Source organism: Emydura macquarii, unplaced genomic scaffold (genome assembly GCF_026122565.2).
Source record: "Emydura macquarii macquarii isolate MOO-44397 ecotype Brisbane River unplaced genomic scaffold, CSIRO-AGI_Emac_v2 contig_646, whole genome shotgun sequence".
NCBI lineage: Eukaryota > Metazoa > Chordata > Testudines > Chelidae > Emydura > Emydura macquarii.
Window position 1 is genome coordinate 4169 of NW_027130783.1, and position 23020 is coordinate 27188.

General features: G+C 50.3%; 2 protein-coding genes across 2 annotated transcripts; one reads left to right on the forward strand and one right to left on the reverse strand.

Annotated features, from left to right (window-relative positions):
- The first annotated feature begins 888 nt into the window (after positions 1-888).
- Positions 889-1836, forward strand: LOC137148563 (olfactory receptor 52M1-like). The gene has a single exon (XM_067541449.1). The coding sequence runs from the start codon at positions 889-891 to the stop codon at positions 1834-1836; it is 948 nt and encodes a 315-aa protein (XP_067397550.1).
- Positions 1837-9893: 8057 nt separating this feature from the next.
- On the reverse strand, positions 9894-10841 carry LOC137148562 (olfactory receptor 52R1-like). The gene has a single exon (XM_067541447.1). The coding sequence runs from the start codon at positions 10839-10841 to the stop codon at positions 9894-9896; it is 948 nt and encodes a 315-aa protein (XP_067397548.1).
- Between the last annotated feature and the right edge of the window lie 12179 nt (positions 10842-23020).

Consider the following 23020-nt stretch of genomic DNA (forward strand, 5'->3'; position numbering starts at 1 on the left):
ACCCGATGCTGTAAGATTATGGGCAAAGGTGCGTCAAGAGGTGAAACTGCAAAAAAAGTTAACTGGATAAATAATTTTAAATCCACAAAATGCTTTTGAATCATATTTCTCTCTAACCTGTGCCTTAACCACAGGGTACAGGTTGTGCGTTTGTGCTAATGAGAATAAAAGGAACTATACAAAACCTCTAGGAAACATGGCACGTGAAGTTTTTCGGGACACCACACCAATAAGGAGAAAGAGGGTTGACATTTTCATGTACATGCGCAGAATGTAGGTATGGTAAAAGATCATAGTATAAAAAGATGATGCCCAGACTGAGAAAATTGAGCTTTCTAAGGAAAAACTCCAATAGGAATCATCCCTCTACTGACCATGAATCCATGAAAGACTGGTCAGACCCTAACACTACCTAGGAGGAGTCTGTCTCTACCTGTAGCTGATGCGTGGATAAATCTAGGAATTGCATATCCTGTGACATTCCTAACTTTGTTGGTTACTTTCATAAAATTGATATAAAATATTAGTCTTTGTGACTGTCTGTGTTCCGTGTCTTTGCCTTCATGTATTCCTGTGAGTTCTGGATCTAATACAAGCAGAAGTCACTTTGTGACCTTGACACTGTAGACACCAGAGCTGAACCTACAGATGTTGTAATAAAACATCACTAAATATACCTTAAATAAAAATAAAAAGCTACATGCTTCCCCCTGAGAACAGCCGCCCTTTGTGCATGTAGCGCCTCATTATAACACTGTCTCTCCATCCAGGCATTTGTACTGCGACCATCACCCTAGATTCTGGGAAAATAAAGGACGTCAGGGGAACCTACGGTACATAGAGGAGACACTGTTCTGCCTCAGAGTTGGACACCTTCTCCCCTACACCATGTCAGATTCCAACACAACCAACTTCACCAACCCCTCCTTCTTCATCCTGCTGGGCATTCCTGGGCTGGAGGCAGCACATGTCTGGATCTCCATCCCCTTCTGCGCCATGTACGCCATAGCCGTCTTGGGGAACTTCACCATCCTGCTGATCGTGAGGATGGAGCAGAGCCTCCATGCGCCCATGTACTATTTCCTCTGCATGCTGGCTGTCATCGACCTGGTCTTGTCTACGGCCACCCTGCCCAAAATGCTGAGCATCTTCTGGTTCAATTCCAAGGAGATCGAGTTCAGTGCCTGCCTCACCCAGCTGTACTTCATTCACTGCTTCTCAGTGATGGAATCTGGGATATTCGCGGCCCTGGCTTTGGATCGCTACGTGGCCATCTGCGATCCCCTGAGATATTCTACCATCCTGACAAACGCCGTTGTTGCCAAGATCGGCCTGGCCGTGCTATTACGTGGCGTCCTGCTCATACTGCCCCGTCCCTTCATGGCAAGGAGGTGGCTCTACTGCAGAACTAATGTCATCGCCCACACATATTGTGAACACATAGCCGTGGTGAAGTTGGCCTGCTCCGACATCCGCTTCAGCAGCTACTATGGTCTCTTGGTTATATTCTTAGTCGATGGCCCGGATGTGTCGTTTATCACCTTCTCCTATACTCAGATTCTTAGAACCATCTTCAGTCTCCCCACAAAGGACACTCGACTGAAGACTTTTGGTACCTGTGGCTCCCACCTCTGTGTCATTTTAGCCTTTTACATCCCATCTCTCTTCTCCTCCCTCACACACCGGTTTGGCCACAATGTGCCTCTGCATTTCCACGTCACCACTGCCAACGTGTACCTCCTGGTGCCCCCCATGCTAAATCCCATCATCTATGGGGTGAGGACCAAGCAGATCCGGGACAGGCTGCTCCACCTCCTTACTCATAAAAGGACCTAAAGTTTTCTCCTGGTGCCCTGGCTCTCAGACCGAGCTCCATGGAGAGCTGGCTGGTGACCTGGTGCAGGGCCTTCCTTCCTAGATCACTTACAGGATGGTGAAAAAGACATTAGAGCCTTCCCTTCCCTTTAAACTCACCGAGACTGGATGACTCAGAGAGACAGAAGAAGCTGGGGCAGGAGAGAGGCACAAAGGCAGTCGAGGGGATTTTTTGTTTGCAGGGCTAAGGGTGCAGCAGAGAGACGGACTCCAGCTGGAGGAGAAGGTGGAGAGGCTGCAGGTCGCTTGCAGTCCAAGCTGTGGCTCGTTTTCATTGGGTCATAGTAGAGTGTGTCGTGCAGGGTGGTTTAGAGTCCATGCTGAGGACGGGCAGGCCTTCACGTACCCACCTTTCGTCTCTGTTTAACTGTTTCTTTTTCCTAGCTGGGTGACGGGGATTGCCCGTGGCCAAGCACGCCCGTCCCCTCTCCACATGTAGGCTCCCTCCCATGAACCCAAAGCGGACGGTAAGGCTCTTACTCTAGGGTCGTGGGGCTCTGGAAGCAGAGGAGTTGCCTTGATCGACGGACGGGGTGACCGAACAAGAATGCGAACAAGGCTTCAACTGAAGAAATATTGCTCATTTATTTATTCATTAGTAAAGAACAAAGTGCATAGACATAAATAATAAAAACACGAAACCAGAAAAAGATACAAAGGCTTAACATTTTCCCATGCATGCAATCATTTCTTATAGTGCACATTTCTATTACTTACTACCTCGTGCTTACAGACAGATAATCGCTTGTAAACTCCTAGTTATCTTAAAGCAAGTGTACTTTCATGGGTTACCAAAAGCGCTTCTTTCCCTAAGTCCCTTGGGCCAAGTCGACTCTGATAAGTATTAGCCATCCCTTGGACGCTGCTGATTCACAGAAGGGCTCAGTCCAGTTACTGAAGATCCCAGTGGACTGCAGTCCAAAGTGCAACTGACTTTTGGGGTTTAAATACCCTCAATCTGATCAGTTTACTTGTTCAGCTTGCCACATGTCAGAGTGACATGTCATGTTGGCACTTCCCATTTTTCGCCCACCCGGTTGCAGTCAGCTCATGCAGTCAGCTCATCCATTCTTATTTCCGCCCTCTATTTGTGCTGTGCTAGCTCCTGGACGGCCCTTATTAAGTACTTTCGGCCCTTTTCCCAAGCTATTTCCCAAGCTATATACTTCGCTGTTCTATCTAAAAGCACAAACCCATTAATTATTCTTTTATATTCTACACCTCCAACCCCAGCATTTTCTGCCCTTCCTCCTACATCCTTCTGGGCCTGCTGTGGCTGGAGCATGAGCACTGCTGGATCTCCATCCTCTTCTGCTCCATCTACATCACTGACCTGCTGGGCAACGTCGCCCAGCTCTTCATCATCAAGTCAGAGCCCGGCCTGTGCGAGCCCACATCTCTCTTTCTCTCCATGCTGGCCCTGACCGATATCGCCCTGTCCAGCTCGTCCCTGCCTAGGACTCTGGGTACCTTCTGGGTCAGAGCCCAGGAGATCAGCTGTGCTTCCTGCTGGCCCAGATGTTCCAGACCTATGCGCTGTGTGTGGTGGAGTCAGGCAAGATGGTGGTCATGGCCTTCGGCTGCTATGTGCCCATCTGCGCTCTGGTGCGATACACCTCCATACTCATTGGCTCTGTCATTGTCTGCAGCTCTGCTACTCCCGCATCATCTGCCACCTCTACTGCAAGCACATGGCCATGGTGATGCTGGCCTGCGGGACAGGAGGCCCAACAACCTCTACGGGCTGGTCCTGTCCCTCGGTGTCATCCGGTTTGCCCTGGGCTGCATCTTGCTGTCCCACACCCTGATCCTGCAGGCCGTCTTCCAGCTGCCTTCCCATGGGGCCGGGCATAAGGCGTTGGGCAACAGAGGGGCCCATGTGGGCATCATCATCATCCTCTAGACCCCCACGTTCTTCTCCTTCCTCACCCACCACTTTGGCCACAGCGTCTCCCCTCTTCCATGTTCCTTTCCAACCTCAATCTGCTGGTACCGGCCATGCTCAACCTTCTGGTGTATGGGGCCAAGACCCAGCATATCCGACAGGCTGATGAGGATGCTCCGCCTGGGGGAGGATGCCCCGTAGGTGTGTGTGGTGACCGTGGGAATTCGGGCAATGTTTTTACCACCCATATGCATGCCACCATGTCCCGGGGCTCTCGGTGCTGCCAGTCTCTGTGCGGGAGAGGGAATGAGCAATGACGGAGCGTTACCCAGCCTGAGCAGGTACAAAGGGGCCATGAGGAGCTGAATACAATCTACACAGAAATGGGGGATCTTGGGTGGATGGTGAACAAGCCAAGGGCTCGGCCGCTGACAGTTAGCGGCTGGAATGCCGGGCAGGCTAACATATGAACATAAGATCGCGGAACCAGAGCCAGAAGGCTGGGGGAGAACAGGTTCTGCAGGGCGAGACTCTGAAGAGACGGAGGCTCAGACATCGAATCAGGGAGAGACGTGGCTGGAGAACACAAGATGGCGGAACTGAATCAAGGGGAACCAGTGGGAACCAGGGAGAATCAGGGGGAATCGAATCAGGGAAAGACATGCGCAGCTGCCCACCTGACTCCTGCAGGCAGGAGGGTCCCAGCCCAGGTTGCGTCCCAGCCTCCTGAACTCTGGGACGTTGGCTTAGGTTCCTGGTCCAAGCATGTCAGCTCAGCCCCTGGGGCTGGTGACAAACAATTACCACTGCTGTGAGCCACCACAGGAGCTGTGCAAACCAATCAGATGTAGAGTCTGTGTTTTTCTGTATAAGTGAGATAGACGTAGAGAGAAATGTTTCCTTTACAGTTATGATAATGGTACAGTACTGTTTAGTGGGGCATAAATCAACTCCATCTTGAAGTAAGCTCTTTCCTGAAACTTGTACTATTGAACTTAAAAATATCTTGATGGGTCCTCTTTTTGTGAGTGAGGAATGTACGTGCAGGGCATAAAAAGACAGCAATCTAACCTGCTTTAACAACAGAAAGGGGAGGAAAGACACAAACTGCCAACCTAACTGTGAAGGACGAAGAATACCTACAAACGACCCTAAAGTGCAAATAAATGACCCGAAAATACAGAAGGATCCACCCTGGGAAAAAACAAAGTACAGAAATAGGAGACTAGTCCTGCTTGCAATTAGCTGGTGATTAACAACTATACTGAACCTAGGGGCAGCATGACACAGCCCGGCCCATAGCCTGACATGACAGCCAGTAAGTGTAAAAGATGGGATAAAAATCTGGAAACTTTGGGTCTCATTCTGCAATTGTCATCTGGAGCATCGGATTTACGACTGACAGAAGCCCGGTTCCCTCCTTGTGTCCAATCTAGTGGGCCACTAGGCTGGCTTGGGCAACGCCTAAAAGGACTGGTAATTATATCACAGCAGTTGCAGAACTTCTTGGGTGTGAATGTGAGTGCTTTGTAATATTCTTACATTGACAATAAACGTGGCATATTGGCGTGTCCCCCTCAATAGGATCTTGCTAGTCTTTTCTTTTACAGGTATGACACTGCCTGGGACGAGGGGCCATGGCTGCAGCACACGAGCCTCGTGACACCCGGCTCCGTGGAGACGGTTGCACTCTGTGCAAGTGGGCCTGTGGCGTACCGCCCAGGGAACCCAGTGTGGGGCAGTGGGTGGGCCCAGGGCAACCCAGCCTCTGTCCCAGGGCCTAGCCATGCAAAGTGCGAGGAAAAGACCAAAGGTCACCTACACCCAGCCACTTGTCTCCATTCTCCAGTGCTGTTCTGTGTGCTGTGAGCAGGTGCGTCCCCCTCAGAGGCCCAGCCCCCCGTTTGTTGTGCCCTGTTTCTGGCAGGCCTGGAGCCGGGAGTGGGGGTAACTGTAGGGAAAGCTCTGGACTCTAGGCTTCTAGCTTAGTGGGCCAAACCGTGCTCTCAGCCAGTCCCTGGGCGTGATCACTCCAGATCAACCCTCTGCCCAGCCCACCATGCATTGCTAACCAGTTCCAGCAGCTCACAGAGCTCTGCGAAGGGCGAGTGGTGGGCATACTGGGCCCCGGTTGGCAGGGTCAAGCCCCCAGATAGCGAATATGCCTGAAGCTCTCCCCAGATTCCCTGGGTGACATCAGAGCTCTGTGGCTGACCTGGCCCCCAGTGGAAGACAAATGCTCTCGCTGTGCACCACAGCTGGCTTGGGGGGCACATGCTAGGCCCCGAGCCAGTGCTGAGCGGTGGAGTGATGGGCGAGTCTGTCACACAGCTGTGCCTATTGCATCCTGGGCTCAGAGGAGGGCGGGATCAGACACAGACGAGGCAGGGCCTCTCCCAGCTACAGCAGCTAGCAGTGATGTGCCTGCAGAACTAGTCTTCACTGCAAATCGATGTGGGGCAGTCGGACAGTGCAGGAATGACATTCCCGCTCCACTACACCACTGTGGGGTGTGGGGTTAGAGCTGCATGGGGCAGGGTTAGAGCAGTGTGGGGTGGGGTTGAAGCTGCTGAGGGTCTGGGGGTGGGGTTAGAGCAGCAGGAGTCGACCTGTTTCCCCCATATCTCATGGAAGCGGGAGGGTGACGGCTGGCCAGCGAGGGCAGGCACTGGGATTTTCGACATGATGGGCAGGTGCCCAGGCCATGCCCCTAGAAGGAACCCTGACTTGGGTTGGGGTGTGCTGCCCCCTACTCCTGAGTTGTTCACGCACTCCCGCCAGTGAGCAAGTAGATCTCAACTCAGTGAGTGAGTGTTTCTAGCCAGTCATTCTTTGGGTTATGCAACAGAAGGACCACAGTCAATACCCCTCAGTCCCAGATGGAATCCGAGGAACCTCTGTCTGCAATGTTCAGTGCTGCCCACTGAACACTGCAAACTCATATGTTCGTCAGTTTAACAAAGAAGTTGATATGCACCAGCGTCGTTACTTCGAATGGAGTCTCCAACACACCTTAAACCAAACGCACTGCTTCAGGTAAAACAAACAAATGTATTAACTACAGAAGAATCTTAAGTCACAGGAAAGTGAGTCAGATTTAGTGAAGATAAACGAAAGCCAAACACATTCTAAACTAAGCTTAGCACTGTCTGCAACCTTACAAACTCAGATGAGTCTCAGCACAGGTTGTCTGGTTTCCTTTCAGTCAGGCTCTTTCCTTGGGTCAGCACTCCAGTTGCTTGGTGGAGTTTGTAGATGGAGGTGGAAGAGAGAACAGCAAAACGTCTCCCTTTTAAAAAAATGTTCCTTCTCAACTCTGGGGCTTCGCCCACCCTCATCAGAGTCAGGTGACAAACAATACCCTGGTAAGGTTCCCTCCATGTCCTGAATCAGTGAGCATCACTTTATCGCAGTTGCTTTGTTGCTGTCTACAGCAGTCCTTTGTTCCTGGAATGCTGAGCTGGGTTTGTTTTATACACGCCTTAATGAGGTGTGAACTCTCCCTCCGCTCAGAGAGTTTTGCCTGGATATGTTTTAAGCTACGAGGACATGTCTTTGGGTGTATCACATAGTGAAAGTCATAACCATACATACGACATTGCAACAAAGATATCACTATAACAATAATGCTCAGTGCGTTGTGAGCATTCCAGAAACATCTCACTTGGCCTACTCTGTATTAAACAATACACAGTTACACCGTCAGGGTGACCGTGGGTTTGCAGGGTGTCACAGGTGAAAATGAAGAACATCTGGTTCTCAGAGGCCCACAGCGTGCTCCAGCTCTGCCCAGTGCCCAGGAAGCTGAGGACTGGCCCTGCTCACCTCATCCACACAGGCCCTCAAGAGAAATTTGGGTCTTGGAACCTCTCCCTCCAATGTCACTTTCTTCACACAGATGTATGGATAGAGAACTGGCTAGAGCATAGGGCTCAACAGGTAGTGATCAATGGCTCCATGTCTAGCTGGCAGCTGGTCACAAGCTGAGTGCCCCAGGGGTCGGTCCTGGGGCCGGTTTTGTTCAACATCTTCATCAATGATCTGGAGGATGGGGTAGATTGCACCCTCAGCAAGTTTGCAGATGACACTAAGCTGGGGGGAGTGGTAGATACCCTGGAGGTTAGGGATAGGATACAGAGTGACCTAGACAAACTGGAGGATTGGGCTAAAGAAATCTGATGAGGTTCAACAAGGACAAGTGCAGAGTCCTGCACTTAGGAAAGAAGAATCCCATGCACAGCTATAGACTGGGGACCGACGAGCTAGGCAGCAGTTCTGCAGAAAAGGACCTGGGGGTTACAGTGGATAAGAAGCTGGATATGAGTCAGCAGTGTGTCCTGGTTGCCAAGAAGGCTAATAGCACATTGGGCTCCATTAGTAGGAGCATTGCCAGCAGATCATGGGAAGTGATTATTCCCCTCTATTTGGCATTGGTGAGGCCGCATTTGGAGTATTGTGTCCAGTTTTGGGCCCCCCACTACAACAAGGATGTGGAGAAGTTGGAGAGAGTCCAGCGGAGGGCAACAGAAATGATTAGGGGTCTGGAGCACAAGACTTATGAGGAGAAGCTGAAGGAACTAGGCTTGTTTAGCCTGCAGAAGAGAAGAATGAGGGGGGATTTGATAGCAGCCTATAACTATCTGAAAGGGGTTTCCATGGAGGATGGAGCTAGGCTGTTCTCAGTGGTGGCAGATGACAGAACAAGGAGCAACAGTCTCAAGCTGCAGTGAGGGAGGTCTAGGTTGTACATTAGGAAAAAGTTTTTCATTAGGAGGTGATGAAGCACTGGAATGGGTTACCTAGGGAGGTGGTGGAATCTCCATCTTTAGAGGTTTTTAAGCTGCGGCTTGACAAAGCCCTGGCTGGGATGATTTAGCTGAGGTTAGTCCTGCTTTGAGCAGGGGGTTGGACTAGACACCTCCTGAGGTCTCTTCCAACTGTATGATTCTATGTTTCTATGTAGCAGATGTTTTTTGGGGACTCTAGTAGAAGAGTCCCCCCTCTCCACCCACCCCCTTCAGCCCTGCCTCTGGACAAGTATTGTCTAGTGGGCTCTTCAGTCTAGCACACAAAGGTCACACCCGATCCGGTGGCTGGAATTGAAACTATATGAATTCTGCCTGCACTTGCGGTGTAACATGTTACCGATGAGGCTGGGTAGCCATTAGACCAGTTTGCTGAGGGCTGTGGTGGGTTCTCCACCCCCAGCAATCTTCAAATGAGAGAGGCTGGTTTATTCCAAGAACTGCTCTAGCTCCAACAAGAATTATGGCAGGGGGAGGTCTCTGGCTTGTGTCTACAAGGGGCCAGGCAAGATGACCCTAACGGTCCTGTCAGGCCTTGGCATCTAGGAATCGAGGATGCTTGTCGTTGGACAGGCAGAAAAGCAGAAGGTGTCGCTTAGGCGAGCCTGTTTACCACCGAGGCACCAGGATCCACCAGGATGCTGCCAAGCAGGGACCTCTGTGGGGAAAGATACAGAGGGAGAAAGACGTTTCCAGGTGGGAGAAGCTGCAGACAATGGGCTGCGATGGCAATCTGCTGTGACACAGGAAGTGCCAGGTGCTGGGCGCTGAATAGCCCAGTGTCTACGGTTACCCCTGATCTTCCAGGTCTTTAATAATTCACAGATTCCACAGCCAGAAGGGACCATTGGAGAGGAGAGAGGAACAAAGGTGGCAGAAGAGATGCCGGTTTCAGGGCTACCTGTCTAATTTAAACAACAAAAAAGACACCGAGATCTAGGTAAAAACAATACAACACCTGCAGCCTATTCCCTCCCTCAGTGTCCTCACCACCCTGGAGCATTCTTTGCGGTTTGGTCCAAGCCCACTATGATGTCTAGGATCCACCTACTACAACTCACGGCTTCTCCTCCAGCTGGAGTCTGTCTCTCTGCTGCAGCCATAGCCCTGCATGCAGAGTCCCCTCAGCGTACCATGTTCCTCTCTTCTCCCCCAGCTTCTTCTGTCTCTCTGAGTCATCCAGTCTCGGTGTTTTTAAAGGGCAGGGAGAGCTCTAAAGTCTCTTTTTGACGGTCCTGTAAGTGATCTAGGAAGGAAGGCCCCGCACGAGGTCATCAGCCAGTTCTTGATGAAATTCGGTCTGAAAGCCAGGGCACAAAGAGAAAAGTTTAGGACCCTTTATGAGTAAAGAGCTGGAGCAGCCTGTCCCGGATTTGCTTGGTCCTCACCCCGTAGATGATGGGATTTAGCATGGGGGGCACCAGGAGGTACATGTTGGCAGTGATGATGTGGACATGCAGAGGCACATTGTGGCCAAACCGGTGCGTGAGGAAGGAGAAGAGAGCTGGGATGTAAAAGGCTAAGATGACACAGAGGTGGGAGCCACAAGTACCAAAAGTCTTGAGCCGGGCTTCCTTTGTGGGGAGACTGAAGATGGCCCTGAGGATCTGAGTATAGGAGAAGGTGATAAAAGACATATCCGGCCCATTGACTAAGAATGTCACGAAGAGGCCATAGTAGCTGCTGAGGAGGATATCGGAGCAGGCCAGCTTCACCACGGCTAGGTGTTCGCAATACGTGTGGGCGATGACATTGGTCCTGCAGTAAAGCCACCTTCTTGCCAGGAAGGGATGGGGCAGTAAAAGCAGCACGCCCCGCAGCAGCACGGCCAGGCCGAACTTGGCCACCACAGTGTTTGTCAGGATGGTGGAATATCTTAGGGGATCACAGATGGCCACATAGCGATCCAAAGCCAGGGCCACAAAAATCCCAGACTCCATCACTGCAAAGCAGTGAATGAAGTACAGCTGGGTGAGGCAGGCACTGAACTCTATCTCCCTGGAATTGAACCAGAAGATGCTCAGCATTTTGGGCAGGGTGGTCGTAGACAGGACCAGGTCGATGACAGCCAGCATGCAGAGGAAATAGTACATGGGCGCATGGAGGCTCTGCTCCATCCTCACGATCAGCAGGATGGTGAAGTTCCCCAAGACGGCTATGGCGTACATGGCGCAGAAGGGGATGGAGATCCAGACATGTGCCGCCTCCAGCCCAGGAATGCCCAGCAGGATGAAGAAGGAGGGGTTGGTGAAGTCGGTTGTGTTGGAATCTGACATGGTGTAGGGGAGAAGGTGTCCAACTCTGAGGCAGAACAGTGTCTCCTCTATGTACCGTAGGTTCCCCTGAACTCCTTTATGTGTCCAGGATCTAGGGTGATGGTCTCAGTGCAAATGCCTGGATGGAGAGACAGTGTTAAAATGAGGCGCTACTTGCACAAAGGGCGGCTGTTCTCTGGGGGAAGCATGTAGCCTTTTATTTTTATTTAAGGTAAATTTAGTGATGTTGTATCACAATATCTGTTGGTTGAGTTCTGGTGGCTACAGTTTCAAGTTCAACAAAGTTACCTTTGCTCTTTTAGATCCTGAGCTCACAGGAACACATGAAGGCCAAGGCAAAGAACACAGAGAGTCACAGGAGGAAGGTCTAATATCTTATATCAATGTTATGAAAGTTACCAAGAAAGTTAGGAATGTCACAGCTCATACAGCTCGTAGATTGATCCACGCACCAGTTACAGGTACAAATAAGCTTCTAGACCATTTTTGGGATTTAAAATTACTTATCCATATAATTTTTTTCACAATTTCACCTCTTGGTACACGTTTGCCCATAATCTTATGGATTGGAGTTATTCTTGGGTCACTTACCTATGTCAGGTTTTCTTATGGCTTAACCTAAAATAGCTACACTAAAATCTTTCAAGCCTGGGCCTCTAGGTCTTGCATTTCAGCCCTCCTTACGTAGGTACCCAATACATAATGATCCCTTCTAACTACTGATCAGCCTTATACTTCTATAACCAGACCTTTGAACTCAATTTCGCATTCCATGAAGGTCTATGACATGACGTGTTTGTTAACCATAACTTCACACGAGTCATGAAGTGGCTATAAGAAGATCAATTGCTCATCATGCACAGGAAAACGACATTTTAATTATTCAGAGAAATGAGTTATAAAGAACTGGTCCTATAATGCCAGTTACACCGATGGCGTTGTGCCCTGGGTCACAAATTCCTACACGCTGTGGTGTGAGAAGCCCTAACAGACTCCAGCAGGAAACACCAGCGCGGATACTGGTTATCCATCATTGTTCTTCAATGCAGTGAAACACAGGCTAGAAAGTCCATCTGTAGGGAGTTCCTAATTCACCCTCGAAGCTCTGCAAAATCCTAGAGTGGAAAAATCCCAATGTTTGCCAAGAGATGTGCCAGGGGAAACATTCCAATGAGAACACAGCTCCAGGAAAAGCTCTGGGTTTCGTTTGTAGCAGCTCAGTGGAAGGACCTGCTGATGTGCAGTAGTGGCTAAAAGAAAGACAGTGGGATGGACAATAGCACTCCTATTTGGCCACCCAGTCTCTATAAAGGATATAGCACACTTTAGAGACATGCTATGAGAATGGGGGAGATTGCCATATGCAGAGAGACTGAAAAATCTGGGGATGTTTGTTTTAGAGAAGAGACAAAAAAGGCGGCAGGTGAAAGAGGAAAACAGTATTGAAGAAAGGGGAAAAGGGTAAACAGATAGGAAGCAGTATCACTGAGAAGTTATGAAAATGGATTAGGGAAGTTAAAGACATCAAGGAAAAATCCATGCGTGGCACCGCTAAGGATAACAAAAAGGTTGTTACTAAGCATATTGAGAACAAAAGAATTCCTAGCAATGGTATGGGCAAATTACTAGAGGGAGAAAGAAAACTTGTTAATGTTGCTGAAAAGGTGGATGTGTTCAGTAAATATTTTTGTTCTGTATTTGGAATAAGCAGAATGATATACTAATACCGCATGAGGTTATGAAATACTTTCCAGTCCATTAACAGTGAAGAAGGCTGTTAAACAACATTTACTAAGGAATAAATCTTTTTCAATGAACAGACCTGGAAAACTTGCACCAGCGAGTAAAAGAGGTGGCTGAGGTGATCCTGCGGCCCACTTATGTATATTTTTAATGACTCTTGAAATACTGGGGAAATTCCAGACGTCTGGAAGAGTGCTAATAGATTGCCAATATTCCAGAAGGGCGAGCAGGATGACGCAGGTAACTATAGTTTGGTTAGCGTGACATCAATCCTGGGAAAAACAATGGAAAAATTGATATGGGATTAGATCGAAAGAAATACAAAGGGTAGGAATATAATTAATGCCAGGAAAACAGGTCTTGTCAAATAAACCTGATACGTTTACTTAATGAAGGGAACCACACAGATACAACAGAATTTGGTTTCTGTTAGGCATTTGATTTAGTAGGATAAATCATTGAGATAAAAAATTAACACTCTACACTAGCAATAGAGAGCATGTTAAATGGACTAACACTGGGTAACGGACAGATCTCAGAAAGCAGTTGTAAATGGCCATTATCAGTGAACTGGGGTGTGTCTAGTGAGGTGCTGCAGGGATTGGTTCTAGGCCCGATGCTATTCCACATTTTCGTCAGTGACCTGGCAGTAAATATCATTCCAGGCAAAATTTGTGGATGACATGAAGTTTGACAGAGAAGTTAAAGTGCTGATGACAGGGCAGGCAGACAGATACATCTGGATTGTTTGCTAAGTCGGCCCATTGAAACAAAATATTTTAACACAGACAAATGCAAAACAGTCATTTCGGAACAGAGAATACAGGCCTGAGCTACAGAATACGGTGCTGCATAATAAAACCAGCGACCCTGACAAGGATTCAGGTGTCATAGTGGACAACCAACTCCTCACAAGCTCCTAGTGTGATGCTGTGGGAAAAAGGGGCTAATGTGATCCTTGGATGTATAAATGGGAGTAGTGAGTGGAGGAGGGGAATGATTTTATCTCTGTACATGGCAGTGGTGAAACTGATGCTGGAATTTTGAGTCCTGTTCTGGTGTCCACGTTTCAAATTGAATATTGAAATTGATATTGAAATATTTCAGAGGGTGCAGAAAAGAGCCAAAAATAAGATTCTTTGAGCAGGAGGTTGGACTAGATACCTCCTGAGGTCCCTTCCAACTCTGATATTCTATGATTCTATGATACTGGAATATTGCGTCCAGTTTTAGCGTCCACATTTTAAAAAGGATGTTGAAAAATTGCAGAGGGTGCAGAAAAGAGCCACAAAAACAATTCAAGGGCTGGAGAAAATACCTTACAGACAGATACTTAAAGAGCTTAATCTTTATTTTCTCAAAAGGACAATCAAGAGGAGACTTGATTGTGAAAGTACTTTCATGCGGAGAATACTTTGGGGAATAACAGGCTCTTTAATCAAGCGGAGAAAGACAGAGCAAGACCCTTTGGCTGGAAGCTGAAGACAGAAAAATTCCAGTTGGATATAAGAACCAAATGTTGAACACTCAGGGTGATTAATGGTTGGAAAAAACTGTGAAGGGACGTGGTGGATTCTCTTTCTCTTCATGTCTTTTCTGGAAAATATTCTTGAGGGCTTCTCTACACTTAAAACGTTACAGCAGCCTCACTGGAGCACTTCGGTGTAGACACTGCCTACGTCGACTGAAGGGGTTCTCCTATAGGTAATCTTCCTCCCTGAGAGGTGGTAGATAGGTGAATGGAAGAATTTTTCCGTCCACCTCATGCTGTCTATGAATGAACGAGGTTTGGCTTGTACAGCTATGTCTCTCTGGGGCATGGATTTCTTCGCTATTGCAAAAAGAGCAAAAGCAATTTTTGGGTTGCATTAGCAGAGGCATAGCATGCAAGTCATGGGAGGTGATAGGGCCACTCTACTTGACGCTGGTTACGCCTCTCCTGGAGTACTAAGTCCAATCTGGTCACCAATGTATAGAAAGGATGTGGAGAAACTGGCAAGGATCCAGAGGCGAGCAATAAAGATGCTCAAAGGGATGGAATGCAAGTTACATGAGGAAATGCTGAAGGACATAGGTAGGTTTAGTTTGGAAAAGTGGATATTGCAGGGATCATGACAGCAGTCTTCAGATACGTGAAAAGCTGCCATAAAAAATGGTGGAGAAAAGTTGTTCTCTTCTGCCACAGAGGGCAGGACAGGAGGCAATAAATTCAAAGCACAGCATGGCAGGTTTACAGTAAATCTCAGGAAGAACAAGCAATGGGTACCTGTGAATTGTGAGCTGTAAGTGTCTTCCCTAGGAATCCCGCTGTGAGATTGCCGTGTCCCACACCTCTCTCACACCAGAATCTGCAACAACATCCCACGCCAAGAGCCAACACAGGGCAAGTGCCCCAGGCAGGATGGAAACGGGTTTATAATATAGCTCTGGGCAATCCCAGTGGGGTTCCTAGGCTGCAGACAGGAGACACCAGCCAATGTCTCTGCATGTCTGCGCTTCTGAGTTCTTTATCCATCTGTAGGAGTAAACAGCAATTAAGGGTCCTTCCCAAAGGGAGAGGAGAACTCCCGGGCTCTCTGCTGAGTCAGAGAGGAATTGGCTGCTCAGTGTACTTGTGTACAGTTAAACATGATCGTCAATTAGTCAGAGAAGCAGGGATAATGGCTAGATCTCCATAGGGTCTGACACCCTGTCAATGCCTGGGATGGATGTCTAGCTAGCATGTTACCAGATTTGCCCTTCACCTTGGGGTATGCTCATTTATTAGGGCTACCTTCGTGGAAGGGGGTGTGTGATTCTAGGGGTGTGATTCTACTAATGTACTGCTTGTGTTACTTGTGTGTTTATAGGGGTACAAGCCCCCTCCCAATGGAGCTATCCTCCAGGACCTAAGGTTTTCAGGGCTGGGTTCCTCCAGCACCAGATTCAAATAAACCCCCCACAGATACACACATTTCAGCTCAACTTAGTGTGTCTGAGTGGACCGGGCTATCAGCAGTCTCAGCTGACCCCTTATATGTCCCTGAACTCAGCAGGCTGGTGACACCACACTCTCAGTGGCTACCCCTATATGCCCCCGGGCAACACACCAGAACAGAGCAGGCTGGGTCCAAACAGCACCTTTTTGGCTACTCCCCTTAATTGCCCCTTGGATTCAATCAAGCTGGGTCAAACAGCACTTGAGCTGCACCCTCATTTGCCCCTGGACCCCATAAGCTAGGCAGAGTAGCACTTCCTGGCTGTCCCCTTCACATGCCAAACTTATATTGATCTGTGGCTGCTTTGGGGTCCAGGGCCCCCTTTCTAGCAAAGAGCAGAGGGTTTGAGTAACTGGTCTGCTTTACACCACAATTGTTCTAGCAGTAACCCCCTTGATGAGCAAACCCCATAGGATTTTTGGGCACTCCTGAGATCTTTGGCTTTGATAAGAGAAACGTTACTACAGAGCAAGATAGGGACCAAGGACACAAAGGAATAAAATAAAGTTTGGAGAGATAGAGAGAGAAAGTGGCAACAAGCGTAATTATAACAGTTATTTTATTGCTAGGTATATAAAACTTACAATACTAATAGTAATACCATACCAGGAGAGGAAAACAATCAAACACTTACAGTACTACACAGTTACAGTTGGGGTATTGGAGAAAGCTAGCCCAGGTTTGATTACAAAAGTAGAAAGTTATACCTGGACTAAGAGAGGGAGGGAGAGACAAGTTGTGTTGGAGGAGGGGTGGGGGTTGATCTCACCACTCCATGCAGTTCGGAGGTTCCCAGGAACAGGTTTGTCAGTTCAGGGTCTGGAGGGCTTTGAGTCTGGCAGAGCTGATCCTTCCTGGAAGGGCTTCTTTTCTTGAGAGAGAGCTCACAATGCAACCAGGTTTCAGTGTTTTGCATACCAATAACTAGAATGGTCTGATAACTGCAGAGCTGGATGTGTGCAGGTGTGAGTTCAGTTACATCGAGAGCAGAGATTTCCCAACATGCAGTGCTTCCCTGCTTCAGCAATCCCAGAGTTCAGTGCGTGTTCCATCTTAGATGTAGATGAGGCTTTTGTTCTTCATTCATGTGCTAACTGAGATGCTTATGAGGCACGGGGAGTTGTCTTACCCTTGATGGGAGGGTTTCAGTTGTGTCTCCTGCCTTTTCATATTGAAATGCCTTTGGTTTCTGGTTCAAGCAGCCTTTGGTTTCTGATTCAAACATGGGCTGGTGGGGTGGGTAATTCAGGTGAGCCAGAGAGAGAGAGTTGGGGTTTTGCGCCCTGGTTCCCCAAGAACACAGAGCTGCTAGGTAACAAGCAGACAGGCAGATCTGAAGAAAGATGATGCAGGAGAGACATGGACACTGTTTGCTAACACACAGGGCTCTCGCTAAGGGAACAGAGATCAGTAATTCTGCCTTGTGCTAGTTTATTAATCTGAATGTCATGTCGTACTTGGTCAAACACCTTGTAATGGTCTAAGTCTGTTACATTTCCCCAGTTACCTTTATCCACCAAATTTGTTATCATCTAAAAAAAGAAATCACGTCTGTTTGACATGTAGGGGAGTGTAGGGGAGTTGTGTGCTGCTAAAGAGCTGCCATGTACCCCCCCAGAGGTGGTTGCATGGGACCCTGTTTCTAGTTACTAAAGCTGCTGAAACCCTTCTGGAGCAAGCAGCGCTGTGGGAATGACAGAAGAGGCATGTTCCGGGTGGCAGTGCTTTCTGTTACCACACACTACTGCAGCATTCACAAGATTAAAAAGTCAAATCTTCTTTTATGTTCTAAAAAGCCCTGAGTACATCGGCAGCACAGTGTAAATATCAGCGACAGCACGGGACTGAATCCCAGCGAGGAGGGCTGTCCCTGGGCTAGTCCCAGAAGACACGGGGACTCTCATAAACCTCCTGGCTGGGCTGGTTGTTCAATGCCCAGGAGACTGTGGCTACGCTTGAAGGAAACAGCCACAGTCCTGGATGTCCACCTCTCACCTTTAAAGAACTCTTTCCTCCTTTCTTTGGACAGCCAGACATGCTTTTATCTGCTCTTCCCGTCCTCCCGTGGCTCTAGTGTCCCAGCCGCTTGCCCGGCTACAACCTGGGCAACGTCCCAGCTTTAGGTGGTAGCAGCTGTAGCACCCTCGTGGGACGAGAACATGGTGTGATGCTCTGATTGCATGTGACCATTTCTATCCCTGTTGTGCAGTTGCAGCAAATCTTGGACAAAGCCTGTCACGCAGGGTGTCAATGGGAAAGTTACGATTTGCCAAGCATGACTTTCCTGTTTATACGCGTGGATCTCCTTCCTATCTGATGTTATGGATCTTGGCCATGGACTGGTATCTTACCCTGCTGTTGTATCCCTGGGTGAACCCCCGGTAGACGGTACCTGAAGGCCAGACAGCGATGTGTTGATGGTCTGTCAAGGACACTGAGCTCTCACAATGGGCCACAGAAGAAACTCCTAGCGTCCAGATAGCTCTTCCTGTGCACAGCTCCGCAAGAATATGAGCAATGGCTGCCCCGTGAGTCACCAAGCCGTGCAAGGAGCTGTGATCTGCTCATGTGACCCTGGACTCCATCTTGGGCCAGTAACTTTCCACAAACAGAGGCTGACAGCTGTGTTTGAGACAGTAAAATTCCACACACAGGGCACTAGCACCGACCCCTGAATCAGTCCCCTTGTTACCAGCTGCGAACCAGACATGGAACCATTGATTGCTACCCGTGGAGCGCAATGATCTAGCCAGCTTTCTAACCACCTTGTAGTGCGTTCATCCAACCCATACTGTCAGTAGGTTGCTTCCCCCATTCAGTAAAGGGCCCACGCTTTCCCTGACCTTCTTCTTGTTACTAACATACTTGTAGAAACCCTTTTTGGTAATGTTCACGTCCCTTGCTAGGTGGAATCCCCATTCTGCTTTGGCTTTGTGATTATTGGATAAGAGCTGAGTGATATATTGCCCTAGGTAAGTGTCTGATCTCTTGAGATTAGAAGACCCCTCTCTGTGATAGAGTCCGGTGTCTGGGTGGTGAGGTCAGAGTTGGGTGGCGAAGGGGACTGCATTTTTGGCTTCTCAGGAACCAGTGTGCGAGACAGGAGTTCACTTTTCTTACTGGCTTGGGATAATCTAGGGATTGAAGAACCACCAGTGTAGGGAGAGTCTGTCCTGCTTCTCAGCCGTCTGTCCTGAAACTGGTGCTCTCAGCTGTGAGCCACTGAGGCACGTTGATATGTGGACACAGAGCTCACCGTTGATAGGTGCTTCACAGACTATTGTTCAGTACTCTTGGGCAGTATCCCCCTTTAACAAATGGGGAAACTGAGGTAGCAGGAAAGAAAGTGCCTTGAGCCAGGAGCATAGTCCACGAATCCCTAGCTGCCAGTCCCTTGCTTAGCCTCTGAGACCTGGCTAGTACAGAGGCCTGCTGCTCTCTCTCTGTTGGATTTCCCCTGATTTCAATGGAGCTGCACCCACGTACATCAGCTAAGGATTTGGCCCAAATCATTTTAGCAGAGAATAAGAGTCTATAGAGACCGGTGAGCTGGGAGAGAAGAGTTCCAGCTTTGCCACGGATTTGCTGGGGGACCTTGGAAAAGTCACTTGCTCACTCTGGGACCCAGGCTCTCCATGCATTAAATGGAGATTATTATGGCTGAGGTGCTGCTACCAAAAGACACTAAACAGGGCCTTACAGTCACACGCTGCACTGAGCTGCTTCCATACAGCCCGTTGTTAGGCTTGTGCACTGTTCAGGATTCCAGGCAGCGAGCGGTCTCTGGTGAACAAGCCAGGGAAGGCTGAAGACTGAGCTGTGCGGAAACCTGTTTTTGTGTTGTGGTTGGTAGCTTTTCTTTAGAAACCCCCTCCTGTGTGAGAAGGACTGCAACTCCCTTCATCACGACATACATGCAACCACACTGCATCAATCGACTGCAAAGCAAAGAGAAGCGATGCCATGCAGTGGCTAAAGCAATGGAGCTGGGGGTCAGGACTCCCGGTTTCTGCACTCAGCTCTGCTGCTCACTCACTGTATGGCCCTGGGTAAATCACTTCACCTCTGTGTGTCTCAGTCCGTCCAGAACACGTGGAGAACGCAGCTCAGCAGGCTAGCTAAAGAGCTTCAGATGCAGTGATCAAAAGTGTCATGCAGGATGTTTGTTAGACTCCGCTTTATTGTCCAGCCTTCAGCCCCTGGGCAGGGGTGGCTTGTGGTTCCCATGCAGGTCCCATGTACATTTGTAATGAGCTGGGTAGTGCAAAGTGCGCCATTTATCTCCTGCCCTGTGAGCTACAGAAGTCAGCCCGGCCCCTGCACAGCAACCCACCTTCCCTGGTAATGCAGAGACTTATCCTTCAGCCTCTCTCAACTCTTGTCCAGCTAGTTTCAAAGCTGATCCCTTGTCCTACTGCAGAGGCCTGGCTCAGGACAAGGGACTCCCAGCCAGTACCCATTGCAGGGGTTCTGCCTGCTCCCGGCCCCCAGGCTGGAGGAACAAAGGCGACCTGACAGCTGAAGGAAGAAGCCACACAACGTTTTTTTCCCTCAGGACTTTGTACCTGAGCTTTAGGTCCAAGCTGGCTGGAGTCTGATGCACAGCCTCACCTGCCTGCCACACAGCCCTGCTCCCCATGTCAGCACCTGGGCTCCCCCAGAGCTGCTTTTATACCCGTTCCTGCTTCCTCTGCGCTCCCGACTGGCCTGTCGGCTCCCGCGCTGCGTCCTCACTGCACTCGTTGCACCTGGGCTAAGCAGGGAGCAACCCTGACCGCCTCAAAACCCTGCCTGGTGTCAGTGGGGACAGGTGCAGCACTCGGCATGGCCAAAGCCAGCCAGGAGGCTGCATGAGGGCAGGGGATTGGGACGGCCCTGGGGTGAGCTGGCTGAACGGCACTGAGGTTAGTGGGTCCTGAAATTATTGTGTTTTGGGCCCGTAACTGAAAACCCTTTCTGTAGGCGCAGTGCCCAGCGACCCCAGTCTGGATCGGGTCTGCATTCCTCCCGCGCCCCACGCCGTCGGAGCAGCAGCCTGGTGCAGAACCACCCGCCTGCGGCCCCTTCTGAAGGGCAAAGCGCCAGGGGTCTCAGGCCCACGCTGACCTGGGGACTGGCTCGGATGCAGGCATGCTGGGGTGTCCAGGCCCTGTGAGCCGGGGCGGGGAGCAGAGCAATACTGGGCTGTCACCCCCCCTCAGACGGAGCCGCTCTGTGTGTCAGGGGCTGTCACCCCCTCAGACGGAGCCGCTCTGTGTGTCAGGGGCTGTCACCCCCTCAGACGGAGCCGCTCTGTGTGTCAGGGGCTGTCACCCCCCCTCAGACGGAGCCGCTCTGTGTGGCGCCATCTCCGGCGGGAGCAGGCCCGGGACAGACACAGCCCCAGGGCAGTGCAGAGAGGCCAGCGCAGGCCAGCCTGACTGACAGGTCGGTCAGCCAATGAGGAGCCAGGAGGGCAGGGGTCCCGTCCTCCGTGTGAGCTGCAGCTGCCTGGCCTGGGCCGAGCCGGGCCGAGCTGAGGCAGAGCAGCCGGGCTGGGGGCAGAGGAGAGGCCCAGGAGCTGGGCAGAGAGCGGGGCCGGGCGGGGCCGGGGCAGGGCTGGGCTGGGGCCGTCTGGGCCGGGTGCGTCAGTGAGCGGCTGGGCAGCGACGTGGGGCTGACCCTGGGCAGGGCCTGGCCCAGGGAGACGCCCCCAGCCCAGAGGCCGCGCAGGCCGGACTCAGGGGTCGTGACCCCGACGGGGGGGCTGACACTGGGAGAAGGGCCCTGCCCCCTAGTGCCTGGGGCGTGTGGCTGCCCCAGAGCCCGTGTCTGACCCACGGCGTCCCTGCCCCACAGCCAGGCCTGGGCAAGGCCTGCAACGTGTGACCCAGACTGTGAGCGTCCCTCACACCCCACAGACGCCGTGTGTGGGGCCGGGCAGGGGCAGGGGCAGCGCTGGGTGTTTGCCTTCCCCCTTCCCCTTTTGTCTGTGTGTGTATCTGCTGTGCGGTTGGTGTGTGTGTCACACGCTGTGTGGCTGTGCACTGCATGCACTGATCAGTGGGGCAGGGACGCGCCCGGTGCAGGGTTAGTGCCTGCAGTGGGGCACCCTCGCCCCTGCCCTACGGGACCACGGCAAGATTGGGGGGTTCAGCCCCAGGGATCCTGGCCCAGCTTTGTCAGGGTTACGGGGACCCCACCACACAGGAGAGTGACGATGGAGAGAACCAGGGAGAAGGACGTCAACAGCAACTGAAACAAGGGTGAGCAAGGGTGCGCCCTGGGTTTTGGACAGCCGGGCTAAGTGAGTCCCCGCTCGATGTCCAAGCCAGGGTAATCCTTCTCCTAGGAAACCGCACAGGTGATCCCGGGCTTCCAGGCAACCGGGCTAACTGAGTCCCCGCTCTGTGTCTGAGCCTGAGTCGATCCTTGTGTCTCAGAGCTGCATGGGTGACCTGGGCTTACAGGCAACCGGGCTAACTGAGTCCCCGCTCTATGTCTGAGCCCGAGGTAGCTCTTAGCAGTTCTTGGACAGAGCAGAAGGACCTTCCCTGACGGACAGAGGGACGTGCTACAGGTTATGTAAGTAAATGATCCCCTGAGTTTGCATGTCAATAAAGTTGGATGCTTGTGGTCCTGTCCGAGTGAAGTTCTCCCTCTCTGCCCATCCAGCAAGCACCGGATCCATGCTGGCTGGTGATCGCTGCTTTAGTCTGTAAATGTTTCTGACAGGATGTTAATCGATGAATTATTAACTGAAAAGGGTTAAGTATTGCAGAGTTGTGAGGGTTTTTCTTATACCGTATATAGTCTAGTAATCTAAGCAATGTTTTTCTGTACCGTATATCGTCTAATAGTTTTACAGTGAAATATGGTTACATGTTATGTTTGGTTTCTATCTCTTTCCAATTAACGTAACCATGCACTTCTAAATAAAGTTGGTATCTGTTTTCAAAGTATCACAGCTTAAAATCATAGAATATGAGAGTTGGAAGGGACCTCAGGAGGTATCTAGCCCAACCCCCAGCTCAAGGCAGGACTAACCTCAGGTAAATCATCCCAGCCAGGGCTTTGTCAAGCCACACCTTAAAAACCTCCAAGGATGGAGATTCCACCATCTCCCTAGGTAACACATTCCAGTGCTTCACCACCCTCCTAGTAAAAACTTTTTCCTAATGTCCAACCTAGACCTCCTGCCCTGCAACTTGAGATCATTGCTCCTTGTTCTGTCTTCTGCCACCACTGAAAACAGCCTAGCTCCATCCTCCCTGGAACCCCCTTTCAGGTAGTTAAAGGCTGCTATCAAATCCACCCTCATTCTTCTCTTCTGCAGACTAAACAAGCCTAGTTCTCTCAATCTCTCCTTAGAAGTCTTGTGCCCCAGCCCCCTAATCATTTTTGTTGCCCTCCGCTGGACTCTCTCCAACTTGTCCACATCCTTTTTGTCGTGGGGGCCCACAACTGGACACAATACTC